This window comes from Prinia subflava, chromosome 3, assembly GCF_021018805.1.
Source record: "Prinia subflava isolate CZ2003 ecotype Zambia chromosome 3, Cam_Psub_1.2, whole genome shotgun sequence".
Classification (NCBI taxonomy): Eukaryota; Metazoa; Chordata; class Aves; order Passeriformes; family Cisticolidae; genus Prinia; species Prinia subflava.
Genome location: NC_086249.1, coordinates 43,688,248 through 43,716,175, shown reverse-complemented (window position 1 = coordinate 43,716,175; position 27,928 = coordinate 43,688,248). Strand labels below are relative to the sequence as shown.

Here is a 27,928-nt window from a genome sequence, read left to right as displayed (position 1 = left end):
TAAATGCACTGTAGCCCTGCTGATAACGGGGTTATTCTAGAGTGGAAGGAAGCCTGCAGGAGACTGACCTGACACAGAAAAGCTAACAGGAGAATTCTGAAGAGGAAAACCTGCTTCTTACTGGTTCTCCCATCTTTTTCTCTTCCAGCCTTTCCCTGCGCCAAGTTCTGCTCCAGATCACTGTGTAAAGAGCATGCAACAGAAGCACAAACTGGCCAGAGCCCAAAGCAGAACAGCTCTCCCTTTCCTCTCAGCAGCCACACCAAACTAGGGCCCGGTTTTCTTAGAACACCAATAAATCAGAGAAAACTCCAGTCACCTGTGAGAAAAAATTGGTAGTGGGGAAAGGTTTCCAAAGAAATCTTTCTTTGCCCATAGCACCAGTGCAGGCTTTGCCTTTCCCTCTGGTTCCACTTTCAGTCCTGTGACTTCTGGCTGTTTCCAGGGCTAACAAGCTCCTGACCTTCCTCCCTACTGCCACCACCGTGGAGGCTTGACCCTGAGTCTGATTTCCACAGTCATGGAGCACCCTGTTCCCCAGAGGAGTCTCCCAGCCCAGAGCCCCCCAGCAGCTCCTCATTTGCTCAAGGACCCAAGCTTGTGTCCATGGTTTGCATTTCTACTCCTACACCTGAGAGCACAATCTGGTTCACGAAGACCCTGAAGACATAATTCTGGGGGACAGCTGTCTCTGTTTCTTTTTCCCTCATCTTTCTTTTCCACTTCTGCACATTTTTCACACCAGACATTGCAGAGCCGCCTGTGATGGCATCTGTCAGTGCCGAGCAGCAGGAGATGCTTCAGCAATTCTGTCCCCTTGCCCACCACCATGGGCACACAGGGGGACACTGAGGGGCTGTGCAGTAACAGCACTGCCACACTGCAGGCACAGAGATGATCTAATCCATCATGGAAAGCAGCCACCACTTATGGCTTCCTTCCAGTGCTTTCCACCAGTTTGTCACCCTGTGTGGGGAGGTGTTCACACGTCAGGAAGTTCTTTGCTGTCTTCCTTCTCAAAGAGTGGTGGCTTTCTCTGCCTAGTGAGGGAACAAAGAGGTTGGGCTCCCTGTGAAGCTCCCAGAGCAGCTCCTGTAGAAGCTCAGAGGAACTCCACAGAGACACAGTGCTCTGTGCTCCAGAATGCTACCCACACATTCCTGTGCTGTGTTTTCTCCAGGCATCCTTGTTTGTGTCTTTCCTCACTTCCCTCACAGTCAGTCTAAGTTATCTCAAAGTGAAGAAGCACTTCTCAAGATACAGATGCTACCTCTGCCCCTTCCTGGCTTTGAAGTGTTATCTTGGGGTCCGGTCAATTGTATGCCTTTTAAAATGCATTTTCAGCATCTTAAAAACAAAATTATTGTCAGAAAGTTTATCAGTACTTCCCTCAGTACCTTGTGATGCAGAGCCAGATTAAGACTCAAAGAAGGCTGTGATGCCTAAACTAGGACACAGGCAGGTTTGAAGGCTCTAAGAAAGAGCCCCTAAAGGAGACAAAACCTCCCTTTTCCATAGCAGCCCAACTCTAACTCTTCAGTAGGTCCAAGACCTCTCTGACATGGAATTTCTATAATTGACCTATTTAATTTGCAGCACTCCCTGAACTACCCTCACTTGGACAGCTCAGTTTCTGGCTGCCTGAGCTACTCAGCTACCTCAGTTTTCAGACTCACCTTGATGTGGCACTGGCTTCTCCTTGGACACACAATTCTCAATTGTGGATCCCAGTCTGGCACAGAGAAACTTTGAACTTAGGCTGCTAAACTGAATATGCAGGAGAATTTTGGTTCTTACCTTGATTATGATAAATGTTCATAACCTTCCCCCAGGCTTCTACACTTATTTTTTAGCCACAGCTAGTTTCACTGACTCTTACTTCTTTCTTACTCCACTGCCTCCTATCTTTCTCATCATTCACCAGTGGATTCCTTTCCTATTCATTATATGTAAAGCATTTCTTATTCCCCATGGTGGCTTTGAACAATGTTGATCCAGTTGTAGTTTTCTTAAGCCCTCTCTGCTTGTCTGCAAACATTGGTGTTGCTGCAAAGATCCCTCCACAGCTCTTCTTTCCTAAAACATTTGCAGAGAGGGAAGATTTGAAAAAAACTCTCCAATTTCTAAGTTTCCTTTGTGATGAGACAAGACCCAGAACACTTTTTTCCCTTTCCCTCTGACTATGCTTTCTTACACAACATTTTTACCAGGTCTAGTTTTCAATTATTTCTTCCATAAATATATACCCCAAATCTGAATAGCAACATTTTTGCAAGTAGGAATTGGTTGTTATTTTTAGACAGTAATGCCTAAAACCTTCAGGGGTTCCCCACCTTTCATTTAAATCTTAACAAATCCACAGGAGAGTATCAAGAAGGGCACAGAAGGAATGCTTTTTCAGGTCCAGAGCCTCTGGGAACACCGCATCAAAGCCAGTGTACAGTCCTCACCAGCAATCAGGGCAAATTTATCTATTGGCAGCTCTGAGCCCTTCCAGAAATCACTTGGTGGCCTCTGTTTCATTCCCTCTGAATACATCTCCACTCTAATGGAAACTGTTAATGATAACTTCAGCAGAGAGGTCCTCATGCAGCCAAACCCCTAAGCCCAAATGCAATTTTCAGCATGAAGATACTGACATTGAAATCATTGAAATCTCTGCCTGTTGTATTGGACTGTGACTGACCAAGCTCTTGTTGTTCATCAGTCCTTGCAGGAATGTTCTAAATCCCAGAATCCTGACACAGACCCCAATGTCTGCATCTATTCTGGCAGATTCTCCAAACAGCAGAAAGAGAGGAGCAGCACAAGAACAGAGTAAGAGAGGCCCATTGCTTCATTCTCACTTGGGCCCTAATTCCATCGTGTGGCTGTTCCTTCCCTGCTAAAAGTGAAACAGTAGCACCTAAATTACTGCTTGATTGTAATGCCCTTTTCCCCAGTGTCTTCTCTCCCACCTGAAACAAGAATGTATGTTGTGAAATAGCCAAGTGTATAACACCAAACTTTGGGAAGGTAAATAAGCTGCAGTTTTATGTTAATTTTTAAGCCAAATCTTGCTTGTCTTAGGTGGCATTGTGAAGCTGTGAGGCTGAACCTGTGAATATGATGGGCAGGATTTGATCCCATCACACAAAGAAAGTCATGAAAGCTGTAACTGCTTTTAAAGCAGCCACAACCACAGCTCTTCTGCTTCTGGTCCATTCAAAGTGGCCCCTTCCTCATCTGCTCTCCCTCAAGCACAGCACTTTGTTGTTTCTTTCCTTCTGGAAACTAAAGAGTGAAAGAAAATCTTGCTATTTTGGATGGCATTAATTAAAAACAAAGGGAATAAAGACATTTTAATTGCATGGGATTTCTGAATAAGGTTTCAAAGTGGGTGTAAAAAAGTAGCTGTGTGCCTGGTACACAGAGAGCCCTTTCTCTTCCCCTTTGTGGCAGAGGAATCAATGGAATTCATATAAAAGAAGGAGGGGGGTGGGAAGAGAGATAGGAGATGCCTTGCTCGGTACCAGCAGGTCACAAGTCTCATGAGACTTGAGCAGAGCTTGCAAGGAAGTAGCTGACTCTATCTCCATGTGTACCTTTTTGTTCCTTGCCTTGGATTTGCTGGTCAGTGGCATGCTGCTTTGCCTGGCTCTCCATAGAGCTTGTAGCCTACAGGAATTTGGACAGAGTGGTACAGACATCGCCGACAGAGACTCTGATCACTGACTATCCCTTTAAATGCAGTCTCATGACTTAGTCTTTGCTCCACTACCTATTAAAGAAGGAGACAAGACGCTCATAGGCAGCTTCCATTCAGGCACCCAGAAGGACACAGAAAGACAAGACAATTTAACAGAGCTAACTGTGAGTAAATATGAAGCATTAGAGGTGCTCTCTAGAGCAAAGGGCATGGAGAAAGATTTGTAGGAAATCCTGAGGTGAAAGAAGGTGCCGTAATTTTTAAAGTATACTTGTATACAATCTTCAAAAGGTGAAATTCTGTAGGGAAAGCTATTCTCTCATTTTAGCATTATTCCTTTAAATATGAATCTAAGTGTCTCTTAATATAACATTGACCGATGCTTGATTTCCCATAAAAATTTGATGTGGTGATTCTGTGCTCCAAGCACTGGAGCCTTTTGCAAATACAACCTTTTCTTTCACTGGCATAAATTTCATAGAAGGAATATTTGAGGGTGGGGGGGAGGGGGGGGATGTGAAATTTGAAGCCAGCCTTTTGCAAACTTGGATCCAAAGCCCAGACTGGAGTCTCCAATTAGACTTTTGCACTTCACAAGGGGTGGCCTTCCTTCTGGGAGTGAGTGCTTGGTGTGACCCCCTTTCTTCTGGGGACAGAAAGGAGCTGTGGGTGCTTGGCAGCATGCAGACCCCACTGAGTTGTCCCATCATGTGTGCAGGTAGCTAATTTTTAACCAAGAAGCTGTGTGTCTCCAGGCTCTGTAATGGCCAACCATCTTACAATGCTACAGCATTCTGGAAAAATCAGTTCTTGTTAGTCAACAGAGTCATCACATCAGCATGTCCATACATATTTATTTTCTTCCTTTTTTTTTTTTTTTTTTCTTCTTCTTCTTTTTTTTTTAAATGACAGTAGCTACTGAGTAGACCTGGGCAAGTATTTTAACAGCAATCATTACTATTGCAAGTGATATCTCAACACTGATGGAAAGTTCCTCTGCCAGCTCAGCCTATTGCTTTTCTAAATATATCCATGTCATTAACTGCAGGTATTAGCTGGTGGAGACTGTTCCCAACTCGTCTTCATGCTGCCCATTTTCTTCTCTACATTTATCCTGTCTGCTTGCTGCGTAACCAAAGGGAACTCCATCTCCTATGATGAGCTGAAAGAGCTGAAGACTGAATTTGCCATCAGTCTCTACAGGCACATCTCTGAAGCAGAGAACAGGACCAATCTGGTAGTCTCTCCAGCAAGTGTGGCTGTTTCTTTGGAGCTGCTGCAGTTTGGAGCTCAAGGAAATACTTTTACAGAGCTGCAAGATGCCCTAGGATACAGCATTCATGGTAATGTACTTTAAAAAAATACTGTCTTACATTTTGTAATAAATTCACAGCTTTACAAAGGTGACAGGAATTTCACACATCATACTAAACTTTTGCTTTGTCTCTCACTGTAAGATGTAATTTTCTCCATCTTTGACAGCCAGATATCAGATGGACAAGGGAAACTCTAGAGAGTAGTTGACACACAGGTTCTTATTCTTTTTTTTTTGAATCAGTATTTACTCTCTCATGACACAAAATACAGCTACATCTAGAAAAGCTACTTCCATAATAGCAGAATTGCTCTAGGTTTGCCAGAGGTCCATCATGTCCACTGTGTCCTGGTCTCCTCTGTGTGCTCTGCAAAGAACTGGCAGGCAGGGAACAGTGGTTTTCTCTCCTATCCCACAAACAAATTTTATGAAACCTGCAGAAGCTGAATTATCTTTAAGACTTTTCTAATGCTATTACAACTGGCCAAAAAGATGAAAAGTTATCAGAAGGAGACTGGCAGACAGAGATATATGTTGACAGATGGATGGTGCAATTGCATCTTTCCCTGAAAGCAGGCTAAAATATAAAACGCTGGGAATTTGGAAGGGATGTGGGAAAGACAGATGTCTTTAAATCCAGCATTAAGTCAGCTGAATTTAAGGGTGCTGTTTTCATTTTAGCTCCGGATTATCCTACCATCTCAAGTCACATGTCAAAAACTATTTTACATTATGGGCAGAATGTTTATGAAAAGCAGATGACTGCCTCATCTTCAAAATTTGCAGCTTACATACAATACTTATGTATAGAGATAACACTGCTATTTCTCAGCATAAAATTTATCTTCAAGGTGTGAAGACTAAAACCCACAGTAATTTCATTGTCCTGCAGTGTAACCAGCCTCAGTCACCACCATCATTCTGCACAGCATTGATATTCAACCCCACCACAGCAGTAAGAGCTAACTCTGTCTGATCCACAGAGTTACAGCTACATGTACTGACACAGGGACAGGGCATCTAAATTATGAGCAACTGATATAATGAAGTCTTGCCTACAGGACTCCTATTTCTGTAAATTCAATTCCTAAACAACATTAATTCATACAAGGATTATGCCTCGCTTGACACTTGTGGTCATTAGGGGCTCAGTTATTATGAAAGGACGTTACAGAATAACATTTCAAAGTGAAATTCAAGCACAGATCTCCACAGAAGATATAACAAAGTGCAGGGGTTGTTTTAATGACCTGCTAGCTCTTTTATGCTCTCTTCTTCTCATGTGGCACATCATGACAAGCAGACATTATATCTCCATTTTAGCTATCTGTGCCATAAACCACATGAGCTTTGGCTTTCAGTAATATTAATGCACAAATATGAAAATAAAGTAGGATGGGATCTATTGTTATTGGTATACAGTGCATTTCCAGTAATGCGGAAAGAAACCACTTCCTCAAATGGTCTAAATCAAATAAATAAGTTAAATACTTAGGTGAAATTTCCTATAAGATGAATAAACCCATATTGTATAGGTATGCATATATGATAAAATTCCTTTCTTCCAGTAGATGTTTACATTAATGTTTCTGTTTGTCTGTCCTAAACAATAATAAAGGATATGGTTAAAACCTTAGCAGACTGAAAACAAAACATTGATGTTCCATTCCCTGCTCACAGAGAATCTGCTCTTACATGCACTTGTAAACTTCTTTCAGTGTTTGGAAAATTTGTTCACCTTTATTCTAGTACTAACAAAGACAATGTATAATAGGATGTATCCCTAGACAGCACAGACAAAATTACATGCTTTAAAATGATTTCTCCTTGCTGTTTTATTAAAGCAATTTTGAGGTGTTGTCCAAGTAAGAATTCAGGGCTTTGGTTAGCTAAGCACTTTGGTGAAGTCACAAGCTTGGGGTACCACTCCACATTCATCTCTGCTTCTAATTTACCATCTTTGACTTCTCACATCTTCCAGAGAGCTCACCAAGTGCTCCCATACCAATGCAAAACACACAAGAGTAATACTTTACACTTCAGACCATGTCAGTTTTCTTAAAAAAAGAAAAAAGCCCACTGATGTGGACTGTAGATATAAAGGAGTCACTCGTAACACATGAAGTAATGTATGAGCTTGGTTTAGGATTGCCAGGGCTCATCAGCAGTATTGGGACAGCTTGGGACACTGTCCTTAAGAAATCAAACAACAGCTAAGGGCCAAGGGTTGCAGAGAGGCTGTCAGGGAAATGCCTTACCTGGGATAGGTAAGGAGATCAGGAGAAGGAGATAGTGGTGTTGTGGCATTGGCAGCTCAGCCAGTCATGGCCAGAGGCACTAGACCTCACTGGTGAGAACTCAGAGAGTGCCCAAAAAGGAATACCCACATTATGAACTGTTAAGAACTGTGTCTGCATAGAGCTGGGAGCCTGAAACATCTGCACTAGAGTGATTTCTACAGACACATGGAGAGAGATTTCTAATGCCCAGTGCATCACTGCCCATGGCAGCAATGCTTGACAGTAACACTCCATAGAGTCAAGGGTGCTCCAGTTGTTACAGGGCTTTAGCAGTCAGAGGACACCAGTGTCAGCACTGGAGCTGAGACCTACAGAGCCCCGGGGCAATCTCTGCTATCCTTAGTTTCAACCCAAATGCAGATTCTCTCTCTTGCCTGGCAGATGAAAGCGTGCAGGATTTCATGCACACGGTGGATGAGGCAGTGACTGACTCCAGCCAAGGGACAGTGGTCCAGCTGGGATGTTCCCTCTTTGTGGACGCGGGTGTGCAGCTCTCACCCGACTTTGCTGAGCGCGCCGCACGCTGGGCCAACAGCAGCCTGCTGCAAACCAACCTCACTGACCCCAACACCACCCACAGACAGGAATGGATCACCACTGACCCTGCAGGTACCACAGGGACCCACAAGAATGAAATATAAAATAAGAATGAAGGGAGAAATTGCAGTTAACCGAGCATAAAGTATTTTGCCACACTCTGTGTTGCCCAAACCAAGGCTGAAAGCCAGGAAACCTAATTCTTGTGTTAACACTCATTTGTAATGTAGAGAAGGAGCTGGAACAGGTCTGAATCTGTAAGCAGTGTGAAGCTGGTAACCACTTGACCTTGTTCCCCTGATTTTTAAAAAGGCAATCTTTTGCAGTGTTCTCAGTTTTAATTAGGAACAGGCCATTTCCCCTTGGACCATATTCATGGCACTTACTGCTTTCATGGTGCTACAGGGGACACACAGGGGCGGAAGCTCAGCAGTCAGACTTTGAGTTTAAAAAGTCCAAATGAGGAATGAAAACACTGACCAGCTCAATCTCAGCTCTGAGAAGAGCATGGACCAACAGGCAACCCCAGTGGGGTCCATGTGTAGGTGGGGAGGGGAAGGTAGAGGGTGGGGCAGTGCCTTGAGAGTTGTGCCTCTTGGCCTTAGGAATGGAGAGTGGTCTCAGCTTGCTTTATTTACATGGACCTGGCCTTTAGGCCTGGGCATGTAGGACTGCATGTGTCCCCCTCCCTTGTCTCTTTTCCATGCAGATGGGGATGTGCGTGGGATGACACTGGAGAGCACTGGCTCATCTCTCAGCCAGGTCACCCTGGTGAGCACCCTGTACTTCAGAAGCATGTGGCAAAAAAAGTTTTCCCTCATGGATTCCCAGATGTTGCCTTTTACCACGCCAGAGGGCTCGACCCTGAAAGTGCCTACCATGCACCACACAGCTGAAGTCAACTACGGTAACTGTCCTTGATCCGTATTTGATCTACTGTGCAACATGGAACAGATTTATATAATTTCCACAGATACCACAGTAAGATGTGTTGTTTTCCCAGCCTGGAGAAGTCTCAGAAGAAGTCCCATCAAATGAAGAGGCTATCCAGGTGATCTAATTGACTTCTCATAATTCCAGGCAATCATGAAACAGATCCTGGCTTCAGAATGGCTCCTAAAATATCTACTGTCCCTGTCCCATCCCTCACAGACCAACACCTCCTGGTACTCCATAACAAACTTGTCAGCTATAGGAAACAACCAAAAGGCACCAACATATCATGCCAGGAGAAAGAAAGATGAGAGACTGAGGGTATTGCAATATACAAAGTCCTTTACAATAGCATGGAGCTGGTTAAATGAAGCTGGTTAGGAAGGGACTACAATAGGAACCACATCTGACCCCATGACAGAGGGGCAATTAAGACTAAAATTATATCAAGGCCCTACCAATTTGATTTGTTGGGTGAGGAATTTCCCAGCCCCTCAGCCAAATCTACCTCTTGGATGTGTGAGCACCAGAGGGAGCAGAGCATAACCAGGAGCACTACCACTGCAGACCTGTAGCCCTGGCCACAGCCTGTCTCCAAGGCTTTAGGGAAAAACTGCAGATCTTCAGGGACAAATTCTAGAAAAAGGAGATAAATTCTTATGTCATTTATACCAAATCAGTGGATGATCTCAGCATGGGCTTAAAACAGTATAAATATAGGTCAAACTTTTATTTGTATAATATATGAATGCAGTGTAGGCTACTTTCAAGGGCTTGATGTATGTGGGTTGCTGACAGAAGGACTCATGCTGCAGGCTTAATTTTCTGCCACCAGGAATTATGCCAGTTAGCTATACAATCTCTTTCAAAATATAAAAAGCTCTTTTCCCTCCTACTCTAAAGTTCAGAACTGCACTTGGGTAAAAACCTTTCAAATTCCAAATCTAAAATTTTTCAAGACAGATTTATATCACTCAACATCCTGCCTGCTTTATACTTTAAGTTAAATAGTTTCTCTTCAGTTTTGATATTTACTCTCAAATGTAATTGCAAGTCACCAAGTTTGCTCTCAATTTCCTGATAGCTAAGATGAAGATGCCAGGCTCTTGTAAACTATTCAAAAACCAAATGCTCCAAATTCTCTACTGGTTCTTTCTTGCACTTTTCCAATTTAAATTAATCTTCCTTGAAAATAAATGAGCAGACATGTACACAAAACTTTCAGTGAGAGCATAACATGCTTGATAAAATGCTTTCACAAGTTCTATGTCTTGATAAAAATGCCTTGCATAGTGCATTGCAGAAGTGGCTCAGGGTGGTTACTCAAGGTTGGCCCCACCTGGGTCTTTTTCCTTTTTGCACTTTTTTCCATGGTAAATCAAGGGGAGGGAAATCTCCAGAGGGATATAACTTCCTAATGTGTGTTTGAAACACCATTTTATTTCCACCACTTCAGTCTTCATGGCAATCTCACTGTTTGTCTTTGATAAAAGTCTTGAATGTTGACAATGCTTTGGAAAGCTACTAGTGATCCTTTTCAACCTCTTGTATCATTGCTCATTGTAGTTTCCCCTTCAAGTGGCTGCTTGCTGCCTTTCCTTTCTGGTTCTAAGTGCCACCACTTCTACCTGTAAATAGTGGCACAGTGAAACTATGTTTAATGTTTTACCTAAAACTAGATGGCTGGATCTGTGCCTTTTAACCAAATTAGTTAACAGGTAAAAAAAGTTTATAGGTTTTTTTTTTTGCCAGTCTACACTATATTGCATTTATCTCACTTTTTATTTCTCTCTGTGACCTGATTATTCTTTTCTCCAGAGTATGTCCAAAAACTTCTCAAAGACCTTAAGTTTCCTAGTTTTCTTGCTTCTTTTCTTCCAAATGTACTCCTGTTTCCTAGTTGTGGGAAGCAATCCTCAGATTATTAAAAATCTTTGTTGACTCATTTGCAATTCCACATGCAAGTTCTTCTCATATTCTGAGGTAGTGATCATTCAGACCCCAGATGATTAAATGACAAAGGCAGGGGCTGCTGGTGCTTGTACAAGAAGAGATCTCAGGTACAGCCGATTACCAGGAATTCCACAGCTGAGCTGCATTGTCTGACCCTATATTTGCTCCAGAGTCCTTGCAAAGTTAATGTGAAATCATTTGTTGTGCTCTTCTGACCACTTGCCTAAACATAAAGAACTCCATCCTATCATCCTTAAGCAGGTAGCTAGAGCACTAAATTTTTGTTCAGAAAAGGAAAGAAAAAATATTTGGATTACTTTTCATCCAGCCTGAAAACGTGTGAGCTCTCTGCAGCTTGAGAGACTTTTGAGGAAAGCCAAAATAGAAGGGATCATTTAAAATTTGCTGGTTGTCAGATTTGATTGGGCCAATTTAATCTTTGTCACTAAAAAATCCAGAAACGTTTCTAACAAATCAGTTTAAAATAAATACAAGAGACTGTCTTGGTACAACTAAATGAGGACTGAGATGACTTCCCTTCATTATTAAATGATAGCAGCTGTGTCCCACCAGGATCCAGACACAGAGTGAGAAAGATAAGCTGTGGCCTGTTATCAATTACAGCATTTACAACGGTGTTTATCCTTATAACATTGCCATGCAGAACAAACCAGCCTGGGGACAAGTAAGACTGCTCTAAGAAAATGTCAGCATTATGTTCGCAGACACTTCTTAAACACCACAACTATTTTACATATTCATTTTCCCCAGCAATTTGTTAACGGTGTTTGAATTCCAGTTTAGCATATGTGTAATCTCTATGGGATGCTCAAAAATAGTTCAAGCAATGAAACCTAAATGTTCTGACTCAATAATCTAAAGTCCTTTATTTTCTTCCTAAATAATAAATAAGGACTGTATAGCCTTTGTGCAGAATGTGCTGACTTCAAAATATCAGCATGCTCACAAATCATACCACTCATGTCCAACTCACAGCAAATATAAATCTTCCTTGCCTGCCCATTAGAAATCAGAACATCTTTTTCCAGACAATGATCCACATGCTGGGAGTTGGTTTTAACAGAGCAATTCTTTCTCTAGATTGCAAGGCAGGAGGGCCGATTTAAGAGCCTAAAATTTAATCTAGCAGAACAATCAACACTTAATGAATCCTAGCTAGTTCATATCTGCAAAACTAACAAACACTGTACACTAAATATTTGAGACATCCTATAGCTATGTATTTATTTTCAAATGTTTAGGTATTATGAACATGAGCTATCTACATGCAGTTATGTACAATCACTGACTCAAACAGGGTGAGAATCTACTCTTGAAGGTACAGCTGCTACAGCTGGGTGAAGGAGGTGTAGCTTCAATATTTTGGATGGCCTGCAGTAAAGGCAGTAAGGCTTTCACTTGTGCCTTGTTATTAAGTTGTATTTAACTCCTCGCCTGCTAACTATTGCTGAGTGTTCTTGATATGCCACTTATTGGATTCTCAAATGAAAAAATAAGGAAGCAAAATTGTGACAGCCAAATCCGTTCTACTGTATAACAGAGTCCATTAGAAATGCCTGGGTTAATTGTTTTTTGAATATAGGATGAAAATGGTACTTTTAAATGGCTGTTACAAAATGCTGTAAAACTAATTGCAAGTTTGGAAGCTCTCCAGCTTTTACTTTTGAGACTACTTTTTAATGATATTCATCTGATTGTGATAGGTCCCTGTGCCTAGATTTTCAAAAATTATAAATCTGATGCTTAAATACAAAATAAATAAATAGTTAATGTTTGAATAAGCATATACTAGTTTATTTTAGTTTAATAGAACTTTTTTCTTGAAATAAGGTTAAAAGTGATTTTTAAAGGTAGTAAAGATGAAACATGAGCCAAAGTATGTTTTAATTAATCAAGTAGGACACTCTGCATTTTGTTTCTGTAATTCCTATCTGTTGTAGTAAAATTTTAGTGAAAAATATTATAAAATTATAAGTTTATTTAAAGAACATACACTGTGGGAAGAGTCATCATACTTGTTGTCCTTGCCTTGGTAGTTTTGGGTTTTTTGTCCCTAAACTGAGCAAGGAGGACAGCTGTTATATGGAAAATAATACAATTACCCATGCTCTGTTGAGGTGATTTTTCAGGTACTATCAGTGGCATTGGCACAGCTCTGCCAAGTTATCTTTGACATACTCAGCTCTGTTCAGGTGACATCTCTGTGAGCTAACAGCAACCTGAGCTGGCTACAGGAGCCCAAGTGCTGGAGACCACTCCTTACATCCCACCACAGCTGCTCTGAACTTTCTGCTGACCCTAGCAAGGATTGTGGGTTCGGGGTTTTCTTCCCACTGAAATAAGATCTCTCTTTGCCCACCCACAGGCCAGTTCCAGACTGCAGCTCTGGAGGCTTTCAGCATGGTCGAGTTACCCTACCTGGGGGAGGAACTCAGCATGTTCCTACTGCTTCCCAGCCACAAAAGAACACCTTTGTCCCAGATTGAGTCTCACCTTTCTGCCAAAACCATAACCCTCTGGGCCAACAGCTTGAAGAGAACAAAGATGGACATTTTTCTGCCTAGGTAAGCAATGTTAGCGCAATGGATTCACTACTTCAGCTGTCAGAATTCCATGTGACAGTGCTGACACAAGCAGTGTGTGAGCAAAATCAAATTACATGCTTTTGGTTTCATTATTCATCACATGACCAGAGATGCTCTAAGCCTTTCTTAAACCACAAAGAGGTGAGCCAGGAACGACAAAACTTTCTGGTTACACTCTGTTTTAAAAAAACCCTAAGTATTTCAGTTCTGATCCTACAGCTTTTACTTACAACTTGTTTGGGGTATAAATCCTTTAAGGATCTAAACCAGAGAAATGTTGCTGGACCTTTCCTACGCTCATTTTTCTCCTTAAGGAAGAAAAAACATATAACCTCCTAAAGATACACTTCTTGTATTTTTGAAATTTGCCAGAGTACTAAAAAGGCACTGGATAAAGAGCTTGGTCCCCCTCCAGCAGTCACAACCATCTTTCCATGCACAAAGCAGGTTTCACTCATCCGTTTTCCACTTTAGCCAGTTGTTTTAGCAAACACCTATGCTGGAGGTATTTTCTATCATCTACTTCAATGAAATTGCATAGCAAGAGGAATTAGGTGCAGAAGGCTTTATGTGGCTGTATCTATTGTATAGATTAGAATGGAAGGGCTTCATTATACACCACCTACAACATTTTCATCACATTAACGACGCACTGAAAACCAGTGTGTACATTCGTATTTGTTTTCTTCAAGCTAATTTTTGGGAAATGTTTCCAAGGGCCATTTGCTATAGCCAAAAATAATTTTAGAAAGAGAACACTTTGGGAAAATGCAGAATTCACATGTTGTCGTAGTTGCAGAGGGAGGTCAGTTTTTCTAGGAGGATGTGAGTAGGCCAATCAGTGATCAGCTTTTCTGCTGGCACCTGGAATGGTCACTCGGAGGTTTGGACACGCCTCTGAGGACACAAAGAGTTAAAAACAGGACTCCAGGGGGGTTCGGCCTCTTTTAGATTCTGGTTTAAGCAGAGAGAGACGTCTCAGGCCTCCTTCCCCTGCCCAGCCACATGGCTGGGTGGGGGAGGGGAAACACGTGGTCGGGCTCAGGTAAGCCGAAGCCCCGGGGGGGAGAAGAGAGTGGACAGGACTGGAACTGAACTGCCCCGTCCAGGATGGAGGGGTGGAAAACTGTGGAAGTGCCTTCTGTGTGTGCTCACCCCCCCTTCCCCCCCCAAACTCCAGGAGAAGGTGCCCAGCCATGTGGGAGCTGCCGAGCCTGGGAGTGCCTGAGCCTGCACCCTGCTGAGAGATAGAAGCTCTTAACCCTTGTGTGGCAGAAAGAAACTTTTCTTAGACATTGATTCTCATGACTGGTGGTTTCGGAGGAGAGAGAGGGAAGCGGCCTGGGACCGAGATGATAAAGCACGATTGGAAAGAACCTGATGGGCAGAGATTAAAGAGGAGTAGCTTTTGAGCTAGACTTTTCTTGCATAATGTCAGCCATAGACTGAACTTAAGTCTCTTTTGAACATAAACTGCATTTTGGGTGGATACAGCTGCCCTTGCTTTTGCTACAGTGACTGGCACTTGAAGAGTGGAGCGAGCAGAGAAGAGAGGGGGAGGGTGAGGTGGCGCCCTCTGCCCTCAGGGGAGACCTGCTCCTGGAACCCCGGCCCCTGGGTAAAAAGGGGAGAGCTCGGCATGCAAGTATCCTTAAAAGAGCCCTGTATGCAGCTTTAGACTATAAACAGCAGTGAGAGGGCTGGACATAAGAAAAAAAAGAGAGTGTCACCCTGGCAGACTTCTCCAGGCGGTGCCACGGGTGACATGGAAACACATAAGGGGTGGACCCGTGTTTTCTGAGGAACAGTCTGTGGTGCGAGAGAGACTCCTCTCTCCCTTGCTGAATTGAAGATTAGTTTGTTTTTGAGTAGTGATTGTTTGATCTAAAACCCAAAGGTTTAGTCTGTGAAGAGTAATGTGTGGGGGGTAGAAACTGAGAGAAGAAATGTTCTGAGAAGTTTTTATTTCTGTCTCTCTGTGTGTTTAAGAGTTTTTCTGTCTCTGTTCTTATGTAATGTAATAAAGTTTTAGTGTTTTTTTGTTTTCAAGATTTAAGCCTGCTCTGCTCTGTTCCTGATCACATCCCACAGTAGTTGTTAGAGAAAAAACATATATTCATGAGTGCATTAACATCTAGCCAGTGCCAACCCATGACACATGTCAAGAAGACTCAGTAGCAATCTGATTGCAACAGAGGGTGGCAAGGGAATCCTTCTGTTAATGTCTTCAGGTTAAGGTGAGCCACTTTTCTGCAAATACACTTAACCAGACAATGCACTGTGCTCATACAGGAAGAGATGGATGAAATGCAAAGGCTTGACATAAATTATACCTGTTAATGCCATTTAATTCTACAAAACTCTACAAAGCCTGCATTTAAATAGTCTATCATATTAATTTCAGGTTCAGTATTCAAAGCCTTTTTGACCTGAAGACAGTTCTTTCTGCGTTGGGAATTAGAGATGCATTTGATCCCATCACTGCTAATTTTAAAGGCATTTCAGGTAAGAGGCCTGACTGAATACAAAATGATCCCTGACCCAATAGCTGTAGACTCTTACATCTGAATGATTTGTTAGACCTGGATCTTCTGAATTGATTATACTTCTTTATCTGTGAAACTCTAAAGCACAATTCACACTCAACTGCAATTGTATTTTGACCTGTTTTTTAGGAAAGAGGAACCTGAAAAGTAGAGGTTAGGTTTTGGTCTTGAACTTACTTTTTCCTTGTCTTTAAGATTTAAACTGTCAAGACACTGTAGGCCTGGAAAAATGATTATTTATTCAGAAATTTAGGATGCATTAGTAAAACTTGCAATCCTATTTCTGTTTTTAAATGGTTATTTAACAGTGAGGGATGCTGGTCCAACAAGTCTATATTCCAACTCCTGACACTGCAAACAATACTGGTTTATGCCCAGGCTATATTATCTTGCTGATCCAGTAATCAGTAGACAAAGTTATACTTTCCCTTTGCTAAAATAGTGTTGTTATGATTAAATTCTTGGGCTTGGAACACTGAAATTCTGCTCCTTGGAAAATTTGTCCCCATTTAATATTAAATTTTAAAAAAACCCAAATTATCTATCCTTTTTCTTTTGACTCCTTCCAGCATCAAAATATTTCAACTTTGTCATTTCTGCTCACAGTATAAAGACTTGGGAGTGGTAGCTGCCCAGCAAGCAGCTCACATTCTTGTGCTTGTGAGTGAATAAAAGAAATTGCTCCAATTCAGACAAACCCACTTTTACAGAAAAGTTGCTCTCCTGGGATGAACCTCAGAAGGCACATTACTCATGGAGTTTTTTATGCTGCTTTTAAAATTGAACATAGCAATGTTCTACTGCAGTATAGATCTCAGACTGCACATAGATGCACTTCAAAATAATTTGTTACTGCTCACTGCTGCTTTGCTTATTGCAAACAAAAGTTAATATACTGATAAACTACACAAGGATGTACTTCATAAAGTTAATATCTATTTAAATAAGATAAATACTTTGGGGAAATTAATTCCATAAACAATATAATTTAGCAGCTTGCTTTTGGCATACAGGATAAGGCTTGTAGAAGTATTTGCTCCTGCCCTGGCAGGGTTATGGAAGAAAGGATGTGTTGGGGCTCTTTTTAGTTCTACTCTTATACCACTGTGTCATAGCAGTAGGGCTCTATGTGGTCTAAGAGTTATGTAAAGCAGAGTTTACAAGGAAAACGTATCTTTTACTGAACCAATAGATCGTTGAAAAACAAAAGGTAAGTTTTAAGTTCCTCTTTCCTATGAAGTAGGATAATCTCCAGAATATTTACTCCCAGATCGTGTTTAGCAAACAACTGTGTTACTTCATGTCAGACCTGAAATGATTTTTTTATACCTGAAAGCTTTTATTTTTTTCCCCTCAAAAATCAGTAAGATTTATTTACTTTATAAAATTCTTCCTCTCCCTATTTTTGTCCTGCTTGCTGCCATCCCAGTTTTTCTGACTGGACAACATTAAGACAAAAATAGATAAAATGCTCTTTTAGCATATTACTTTAGCCCACATGTTGGACTTGATCCTTGAATTCAGACAAGAAATAAAAAACTTCTCAACCCTTCCTGCTTTCTGCCTTTTGCAGGCAGCTGGAGAAAAGCAGACTTGTAACATTCTTCAGTGTCTTTTGGAAATTAATTCTTTTTCAAGATTCGTTTTATGTCATAGTCCCATTGTTTCTTCCTAAAGAGCATTTTTCTACAATTTCCCTTCCAAGGGTTCTTCATTTCTTTCATTGTCCTCCCTCTGTTAAAGTTTCTATTTCCACCATGTATCTTGCTCTCCACCACAACCTGGAGACCTCTCAAACTGGTAACTCCCATTCAGCATTCAATCCTCTGTTATCCATATAGTGGGAAAACAGTCAAAGGCTGAAATACCTAATAGTTATGTGATCCTTAGATTCTGCAGGGAAAAAAAGGTAAAAGCATTCTGATTAATTTTTAAAAAATATGTTTGCAATGAAATGCAGAAAATAACTCATTCATCTTTGGGGTTTTGCAGAGCAAGATAGTCTTTATATTTCAGAAGCTATTCACAAAGCAGAGATTGAAGTAACAGAAGATGGTACAAAGGCATCAGGAGCTACAGGTAAATATTTGGACAAACTTCTCACTTCTGAAGCTTATCGCTACAAGACCAACTACTAGTCTTTTATTTAAAACAAAACAAGCATGGTAGAATTTACATGTATGCCTAACAAACTTTTGTATTGAACACACTTCATTTTATCTTTGTAATTACTCACAAGAAACTTTAACTTTTGGTGTCTGACTAAGGTCTAATGGCTCAAATGAAACTTTGCCAGTCCAGGGAAAATCCAGTTTGAGAAAATCTACCACTTATTTTTCTGCTGGTTAAATATCTATTTGCTCAGATCATATGAACAAAAAATGGAAAAAAAAAAGGTTAGTCATATTTTATCTACAGCTCCTGAACTGTTAAAGGATTTGAGGATGATCTCTTTGATAGCATTAATGGTAATGATGGGCAAGTTTTATGCAGACAAGCTTGATTCTTACATACTTTGAAGTGTGACCTTCATGTGCAGTAGCTCCTGCTAACAGATCACTTCCACATGAGCAGATGGGACTGGGTGAATGGGAGACTCAGAGTAAAATCTCAGCTATGGACTACACAGTCAATAAATGACTCATTCACCATTAACCACATCTTGCTTTTCTGCTTCCCTTGGATGTGTATTCCACATCACAAACGCTGGTGGTCCTTGGCTGGGCACTCTACCACTTCTCCTTGCTCCCAGGAAGGAACTCAAGAGGCATGTAGAGAGGATGACAGTGCATCTCACTGTGGTATTGCACATCCCACAGCTGCAGTGCCAAAAAGAACCTGAGCACACCTGCATTGATGGATTCAGTATTGCTCTAGAAACCACCCTGAATAAGACACGTGTACCTATGGGGGTGTACAGAGAACATCTGGCATAACTAAGTTAACCTTTGTGCAGAGCTGTACAGTTCTAAGGTTTGTAACCGTTTTAATCTCTATCAGGGAAGTAACATTTTTAATAACTTGCTGCTAAGCCCCATATAAAACAAAAGCTTTTAGGTGACTTCAATTACATACCAAAGACTAAGGGGAATAGACCTTTGTCCCCTTGAAACCAAAGCCAAAACATCCCTTAACTCCAGTCAGGCCAAGATGACAAGCAGATTTTAAAAACTGCAATTACATTTATTGTGTACTTTAAAAGTTTTGGATCTAGTCACGCGATGACTTGAAACTAGGCACATTTTTTTACAAGCACTAAAATAGTGCCTTCTCAAACTAGTTTTATTGTGTCTTACTTGAATTTTCAAATTAATTCCACTGTTTTAACTGCTCAAAAAATAATCAAGATGTGGTGGGTTTTGTATTGAGGAGGTTTTGACAATGTATTCTTAATACTGTATAGCTAAAAGTAAGAATTTATTTACACAAGATGTGTTTTAATAATTGCTGAGCCATCATAATCCTTAAAAACTCTTTATTTAATCTAATAATTAACCCACAACCAGAGAGAAAAGACAGTCATAAACTAAGTTGAGGATAGATTAAGATTTTATTGAGAGCTCTGAGAAGAGGAATTCTGGGATGATGTAGGTATTTCTCTGCTGCTTGTCTCCCAACCAGATAAGGAACTACATTTGTGGCTTGCTCATCTTTTTCACCAGAACAGCACAGCTAGGAATTGGCTAACAGGTGAGGTAGCATGGCATAACTTCAGCAGAGTTAGGGATGTGAGGACAACAAGAATTATCTTTCAGATGCAATGCCAGGCAGATGCCATTCAGCATCGAAACATGCACGAAGCACCTGCATGTACTCTCACAACTCCTGACTTGTTAATTCTGCCAGACTAATTTCACTGTTGGATAAAATTGTTGTTTTATTCTTAAAGCAGAGGAGCAACTCAAAAGTCAAGGTACTAACCAGAGCTTGAGGGCACTTTATGGATAATGGAAAGAGAACAGATGCATTTTACTGATATTTTCTTTGTTGTATTACAGCAATTGTCTTACTAAAAAGATCTCGAGCACCTATTTTCAAAGCAGATCGACCTTTCACATTTTTCCTGAGACAAGCTAATACAGGTATGTATGCTCTGCCTTTCAGGAGCAGAATCCCTCACAAGTAGCACTGAAATCAATGCAATTAGCACACCATTCTTCAGGCAACTTTAAACAACCATGGAAACAGTGGGGTTTGGGGTTTTAAAGCATAGATTTTAATTTCCTTAAAAAGAATGTCTAATAGTCATGGAAGTCTAGGAAGCCTCAAAGAAGATTAGCCTCTTCTTTGCACATGCAGTATGTGCTCAAAAAATTTCTATCAAAATTATAGGCACTAGAGACATCTCACAGATGCTGAATACTCCAGTGTCAGAAAATGATCTCTTCAGGACAATTCAAATTACCAATGGGCTAGACCAGCTGGATTAACATCTGAAGTAGTTAAAATAGAAACCTTTCCCTACAAAGGAAACTTATTCATGCCTATACTGATAGCAAACAGACTTCTGCCAAAAAACGTTTCTCTGCAACTGTTAAATCTTTTCTTGCAAATGACCTCCTCTAGCCCCCAAACCACCCCAGAACCCCAAACAGAACTGCAGGGAATGTCTTAGAGTGAAGAGTCACAGTACTCCTTTAGCTTCAGCAGTGAATTACAAATTTCAGAGTCTGTTTCAGATGTCCAATCACATTAAGTTACTCCCGAATGTATGCCAAAAGAAAACACTCTTCCTTGTTGGCAATAATAAACAACTGCATTATGCACCATTTAGCAGGTATTTGCCACTCTGAAGCATCAGGCCAATCTCCAACAACTCTTATCATTCTTAAGTATGCAGTAATTTTGCACCTGAAGTACAAAGTTTCTAGAAATCTGAAGTTTCTAGAAATCGTTACAACCACCACGTTTCTCTTATAACTGGGGTCACAGCCATTTAGATTTTCAAGGAACATATAGACATTTATAGGGTTCAGTAAAACACTGGGGCCTAGGCACAAAGACAGAAATCATTTCCCTTACCTGCTTCCAAGCAATACACGCTGTTCTTTTAGTGAATACCTGTGTATGTAACATTTTGTTTTAAAAACCTGTACCCAAATGTTGACCACAGTGCAAGCACCCAAAGAGAGAATTACTGCCTTGGCTGGAATTTTGTTTTAAATATGCTTTGGCAACCATTACCAGTCAACAAATAAAAGTATTTTACTTGGCAAATGCAGAATTTTAAAATAAAAAGGCATTTTTAATAAACTCACCTATGAAACATGAACCACAGACTCTTCAGGATTAAGAACAAACTTACTTTGGTGAATAAAATGGTCAGTTCACAGTATACATATATGAATTATACCAAGAGGAAGGAAATCAGATTATAAAATAAGATTTTTATGTGAAGCATAAAATACATACCTTCCAACCAACTCAAAAATATATTTCTGTAATTCAAGCTTTTTAATGCAAAAAAGTGAAAACATTCATCATTTTGTTTGTTCAGACTTTGTGATTCATGTTTTTGAGTTATGTAAAACTTGAACAGGTAAAAAAACCTATTTTTATCTACCTGTCCAGAAGTGCTTAAAACTTCTATGCCCATAAAGTTCATAATGAATCTTTATGTAGACCAAAAGTATTCATTGCATCAATTTTCTAGTAATAGCAGAAATATGTTTTCCAATACTTAAAATAGCATAGTTCTGCTCAAATAAACTGAAAAAAATTCGGAGTTTTTTATTCTGAATTTCAGGTTTGAGTACATTCCCTTTGAAGGACAAGCAAGGTAACAGCAATGCAAATAACCAAACAAATCCAATGAATCTGAGGCAATCATTTCATTCTCTTCTGTAACTAAAATACAAACATATGAAAGCAATGAACTTAGGTTCTGTTTTGCTCAGTGTAAGTTTCAGATTTTGGCAGGTTCCTGGTTTCGGCTACCAATTATTTGGAAAGGTGTTTTTAATACAGAAATGTTTAAATTATTTTAAGACAAGCATGCAGTCAGTTTTTCCATACAAGCAATGAATGGTTCTATGATCTGCTCATTCTATGTCTAACTTAGGTAGTTAAACTGTACTACACTTTGAAAATGGGACCCCAAACTGAAATAATCTTAATATTGTTTTCATTTACAGGTTCAGTAGTTTTTATAGGAAGAGTTACAAATCCTTCATAATAAGCACTAAATGCATACATTGACTTCTGTTCCTACGATTCCTCCAATGAAATTAAAGGCTACATTGTATGTATTTATTAAAACAGTTTCCACTACCTTATTACATTGTAGAAACTGTTGAAACTTAGAGCTGTCTAGGAATCATCAGCACCACAACTCCAGCAAAGACAGTATCCAAATAAACAGTTGCAAAAAAATGGAACAGGTTTAGCCTCCTAAGTATTTAGCAATGAGTCAACAGCTTCTCCTCAACTTCATCACAGTTAAAGTCAGCTTGGCTGTTGCTGAGTATATAGGTCATCTGAATGACAGCAACCCCCAAAGCTTTGCAATGTTCTTTTTCAAGCACAATTGTATTTCCCTGTCCTGAAGTCAAAAGCTTAAGAATAAAACTGAATTCAGTCTGACCTCAGACAGTTATAATCCAGCTGATATAGAAGGTAACAAGCAAGCAGCAAAGTGCCATGAAAAGAAAATCAAGTTGAAAGGCTGTTTCAAAACTGACACAATCATAAAATCATTAAGGTTGGAAAATATCTCTTAGATCATAGAGTCCAACCATTAACCCAGCACTGCCACGTCCACCACTACACCAAGTCCCTAAACACCACATCTACACACTTTTTGAACACTTCCAGGGACGGTGATTCTACCACTTGGCAGGGCAGCCTGTTCCAGACAGGGGAGGTAAGAAGCAGAAATACCCATTCGGGGACCAAACATACACTGCCAAAAAAGGTAGCAGTGCTACCTGTACTGCCTTTGAATCGTACACAACGACAGACATTCCAGAAGAGTACTGAATATGATTACTGGCATCAGTAATGGGGGGTGTTTTTCAGCACTCTGAACAAAAGCTGGCATACGGCAAGTATTCAGCAACTCATGGCACAAGCATCAGAAAACCAGGCCCATAAGGATTTTGGGTGAAGACTGCAAACTGACTCCCAAGAAAAGCATCAGAGAGAACTGCTTTATTCAGCTCTGACTGAATCAAACAAAGCCTTCCAGATAATCCAGAGCATCCAGCACAGCTGAAAGACATGGCCAGTAAAGCAATCAGCGATATTTTGTGACAAGGCAAGAGCATTCTGTGTGTGTTCCTGCACTTCTAAACACATAAAATCTTCTGACACAGACGTGCAGCCTTCCTCAAACACTACTGACCCCTGCTTTACTGCACTGTATCCGTCAATGAAACTGCAGATATGCACACAAAACATCACTTTGTTATGCTGGTCACCAAAAGTGCAAAGTGCACAAGATGCCCTACTGTAGCTGCAATTCAGCACTAGCGCTTTCACTCATTCTCTGATTAAGAGCAGAACATCCAGTGATACAAAACCACTCTTCAGTCTTTAATATTGATACCAGAACACAAAAGTTCTGGAAAGGGAAGGTAAAACAAATCATTCCAATAAAGACCGTACTCAAACCTACACAAAAATTAAAATAGAGATTTTATTGATGGAATAACAAAAGTGCTTTTCTTAAATATTTTTCAAAATACATTTATACAACTTACAATAATATATCCAAAATAACTGTATATACAAAACATTACCTTTTTAATGTATGTGCTTTTTTTTTGAAAATTACAAAGCAACTTTTTGGCAAAGTTCAACCTTAAGAGGTGATAGTTTTGAAGGTTAGATTAAGAAAAATAGAACCTGAGGGAAAGTGACTCTTATGTCCATGACAAGCAAGAAGTTCTGAATTTAGTTAAATAAAAATGTTTTTGTAGTATTTTTCACATTACAAAAATAACAGAAGTGAAGAAAGGAAAGGATGATGGATACTTCTCATCATTTTATTGAGCAGCTTCTCATTCTTTCAGGTACAGGAACTTGAGATAAGAGTGCATGTCAAAAATGAATGCAAGTAAGAACAGCAGTGCCCTGCTGTGGCTCTCTCTGATCTGCAGTTTCTTAGCTGCTGTTGATATGGTTGACCTGATTGGATCTGCGATGGATTTCCTCCAGAAAACTCTCAAGCTGTTCTATCAGCATTCGTTTTTTAAACCTGGATTTAAAAGAGAGCATTACAATGGATGCACAGAGTGATACATAAAACATCATTGACAAAGCTTTTACTGAGCACTGGAAACTTCAGTTGTTACCTCAAGAGCACTGCATGATGAGGCTACACACAACCTCATTAGAATACATATGCTGCCTCCTAACATTCTGGTAAACCACCAAGTTGCTTTTCCATTTGCTGAAGACAAAACTACATTTACAATTTATTATAGCACACTATTACAGCTGAACATCACTCAGCTCTCAGAAAATTTGTTGCTTCCAGAAGTAAGTTCTAAAGTACAGAAATAAAATATACATCAAAAGAACTATAATCCTAAAGCTGGCAAACATCTCTTAGGGATTATTTGCATGCCTTCATGATGCATTCACCAAAGTTAACAAAGTTGGTACTGGTGGAGGAACAGCCATTACACAGTGCAAAACAGATTTCCTGACAAACACAAATTAAAACTTTGAGAAAGAAATTAAAGGAAAATACAGGCATCCCAACTCCATACCTCTGCAGTCTCTGCAGCTCTATTCCATATTGGTTGTATAAATTTGATCAGTAGGCCATTCTGTCACTTCTGCCTACATCCCAACCCCAGGAAGTACAACTCCTTGCTGTTTCCAGCTAACCCCTCCCCCTTGCAACATTTCTGCACCCATGAGAAGCCACTTCTGACCAATGCCTTGGTAGCCATGTGCGTGTTCAAAGACAGGCAGCACTGAAAATATTTGCAACTATATCCCAAGTTCAGCTCTATGACTTCACTAAACCCCAGCAGAAGCCTCTTGTTCAAGTCAGGCATCCTGGTCCATGTCATTGGCTCACACAGACATGGTCCCTGCCCTAATTTCCAGATCACAAGCCTCCCCACAATCCCTGATGCATCCAAGAGCAACACTCAATCACTGACAAAACTTTAGAAGTGTCAACTCAAGATAGCTAGAATAATGAGACTGCACAAAAGAACTGAGCTGGCAATAAAAGGCTAGAGGATCTGTATGAACGTTCAACATCCAGCATACCTTAAACTTTGTCCTAAAATTACTTTGTTTTAACTATGAAATTTGCTTAATGCCACAGGAAAAGAGCTGACTACTACAAAACAGATTAGAGAGTAAGAAGCGACTATTCTTTGAGGTTTCTGAAGTAAGCCTCAAAGTTCTGGTTGTATTTCCAAACCATGCAAGATCCTGGAATTACTAGTTCCCTGCAACTCAAACACTATTGGTTCTAGTATATTTCTCCTTTTTTCCTCTCAGTAAGCATGTAGAAGGCTAAGTATGGACAGTCTAAAGATACTGTAAGGAACAGTTTCTACCTGGATGAAAAACACAGGGTTTAAATCCTTATCAAGTCACTCTTCTCCAGAGAAAAGCCACCTCCATTTCCAAAGTCTCAGACAGGACTACACTATCTCTGAAAGAAGTATGCTGAAGAGCAGAGACATCTTTATGAGTATACCTGAATTTAAAAGCTATTTTTAGGACAAGAGTTTGAGCTGATGCTGTTTCTGAAAGCCTAATTTCCCATAACTTGCAGCTCCATTACATTTTCAAATTAGCAGTACACTCACACCTCAACTTTTTAATTGGAATGATTTTTTTAAAGGTATCTTCTCTTTCTATACTATTGTCCATCTACATTGACAGGGATTTGGCAGTTACAGTTGCTAACATATTTAAGCCAAAATCCGAGGGAAAAACATAAGCTTTTATAAACAACACCTCAAGAAGCTTATGCTTCAATTATTCAATTACTGTTTTCAAACAACTGCGTGATGATCCAGCAGTTACACGTGGCATGACATGGTGCAGTTTTGTAAGAACAACACAATTTTGTTACCTACCTTGAAGCTTCTTTTATAACATTCTGTAAAAATATCAGTCGGGTTTGTAAGCTTCCTTGTACATGCTTCAGTAAAAAGAAGATTCTTTCATATTCTTAAAGGTCAAGAGAGAAGAAACATCAGTTGTTTAAAAGATGCCTACACAGATATCAGTTGTAATAGATTTCAGTGAAATGCAACATTTAATTTCTGTAAACTTTTCAGCTGTATATCCTATCAACTGGAGCAAGAGCATCTCATTTAATGAGCACCAACATTAAAAAAAACACAGGATATTGTAGCTTAGGATATTACTAATACCTATCAAGTTCATTCTAGTATTGATATAAAAAACATGATTTTCATGAAGAGTGACAGGTATAGCAATGTTTTAATCATTCCTACAGTAAGTTATTAGCAGAGGTTTTCAAACAAATCTTTTCAGCTTTAAATTTAATTTTGCTTCAGTACACTTCTAAAATAGTGATCTAACGTGAATTCTTTATTTAACTCTCATACCAATTATGTGAAAGAAATTCAGTATACTTACTCCTTCCTGGTTTTCGGATCTCTTTCATAATTTGTGCTCTTAGCTCTATATTAATCTCTCTGGAACTTCTGCAGTGCACTGGTTTTTTCCCTTTGCTAGGTGAAGACATTGTCAAGTTTCCTTCTGTACTTTGCTCTTTACTACCTGATTCCTCGTGATTCTCCAAAAACCCATCAACATTCAAATTATTCCCTAAATGTTCATGGCCTACATCCTCTGTATGAGCTGTCGGTCGATCCAGTGAATTGAATGGTGAAGAGGACAGCGAAAACTCTGAATCCACAGCATTTGGGAAAACATCTGATGAAAGGGGGTCTGTAACGTGATTCTCAACCACATCATTGACTCCAACTTCATTATTTGTTTCTGATGCTGAAAAAAATACATATTACACTTGCCATGTTCAAATTACTTATCAACTGATACAAATCAATGAGTCAGATCAGTATTAGACTATTACATGCTCCAGCTCATACAGTCTACTGTACATGCCAGGCGTAAGAAAAAATATGGATTATAACACTGAGCTCATCACTCTCTCCTCCCAATTAATGACTTTCAAAAATATCACAGGTATATCCTTCGTATGAAAAAGGAAATTACTGTATGGACTACCAACAAAAGAAAAACCACCTGCAAAGAGTGATTTTATGACATGGTGTCTTTCCCCCTTTAAGTCAAACTAGCCAAGTTTAGTTTAGTACTCTACAGTAAAAGAGTTATACAGCTCCTCAGCTTCACACCCAACAAAGTGATTTCACTGAGCAAAATTCAAACTAACTTCATGCTGTGATAGCTCTAGAGTATCTAAATTTCCAGGCAAAGAAAAAGGAAGAAAACTCTTCTCATTGTCTACACCATCTCCTCAGGAGAGAGGAAATACATTGTTTATACTTGGAATTTATATGGAAAACTTCTACCTGAAGGACTATACGAACTCTGTAACCCCAGATGCACACTTAGATACTTCATTTTGAAGAGGGCGGGATAAAATTGCCAAATTTCACAAATTAGCCAGGAGTGTTTTTTACACAAAAAAAAAATTCAGACAAATTAAAAAACAAACTTCAAAGATTTTGAAAATTCACTTACCTTTGTGAACAGCGATGGGTTTAACAAGGTCAGGCTGTGCTTGTGCAATTGGTGTTGGTGGCCCTTTTCCTCCAATGTGGTTATTGACAACTGGAGGAGTTTGTGGTCGCCCTCTGAGCAGGGGGGACATACAACGTCGCCTTTTTGGAATCCCTTGCATATTTGGTTCTCCAGGTCTTTTATGCTTATTTTGAGGTCCTGATACAAATTCATCTGCTTCATCTATCATCATTCCCTGTAATTAATTTTATAGGAAGAATTCTCAAGCTTCACACCAAAACCTCATAATGTAAGGTATAATTAATACTCTGATATTACCATAATGTTTAGCATGCATAAGAGTCACATACAACATGCCACTATGTTTGGAATTCCAA

The 27,928-nt window shown here is 39.9% G+C and overlaps 2 protein-coding genes across 6 annotated transcripts in view; one reads left to right on the top strand and one right to left on the bottom strand.

The window, feature by feature from the left end:
- The window catches only part of SERPINE3 (serpin family E member 3), a 34,394-nt gene extending 11,029 nt beyond the window's left edge, over positions 1-23,365 (top strand). Inside the window, exons 2-9 of one of the 2 annotated variants that reach the window (XM_063392045.1) lie at positions 4,737-5,031; positions 7,685-7,912; positions 8,550-8,747; positions 13,113-13,311; positions 15,737-15,837; positions 17,871-17,957; positions 19,877-19,960; positions 22,013-23,365. In XM_063392045.1, the coding sequence (XP_063248115.1) occupies positions 4,737-5,031; positions 7,685-7,912; positions 8,550-8,747; positions 13,113-13,311; positions 15,737-15,837; positions 17,871-17,957; positions 19,877-19,960; positions 22,013-22,053 (1,233 nt within the window). In that variant the 3' untranslated portion in view covers positions 22,054-23,365. Of the gene's footprint in view, positions 1-4,736; positions 5,032-7,684; positions 7,913-8,549; positions 8,748-13,112; positions 13,312-15,736; positions 15,838-17,870; positions 17,958-19,876 lie in introns of both variants that reach the window. The other variant, XM_063392044.1, reaches the window with a different exon arrangement.
- A 125-nt stretch (positions 23,366-23,490) lies between these two features.
- INTS6 (integrator complex subunit 6) overlaps positions 23,491-27,928 on the bottom strand; it is a 37,257-nt gene continuing 32,819 nt past the window's right edge. For all 4 annotated transcript variants that reach the window (XM_063392040.1, XM_063392042.1, XM_063392041.1 and 1 more), the window contains 4 exons: positions 27,552-27,786; positions 26,460-26,831; positions 25,931-26,024; positions 23,491-24,075 (listed from right to left, as the gene is read on the bottom strand). In XM_063392040.1, coding sequence (XP_063248110.1) covers positions 23,982-24,075; positions 25,931-26,024; positions 26,460-26,831; positions 27,552-27,786 — 795 coding nt within the window. In that variant the 3' untranslated portion in view covers positions 23,491-23,981. The remainder of the gene's footprint in view (positions 24,076-25,930; positions 26,025-26,459; positions 26,832-27,551; positions 27,787-27,928) is intronic.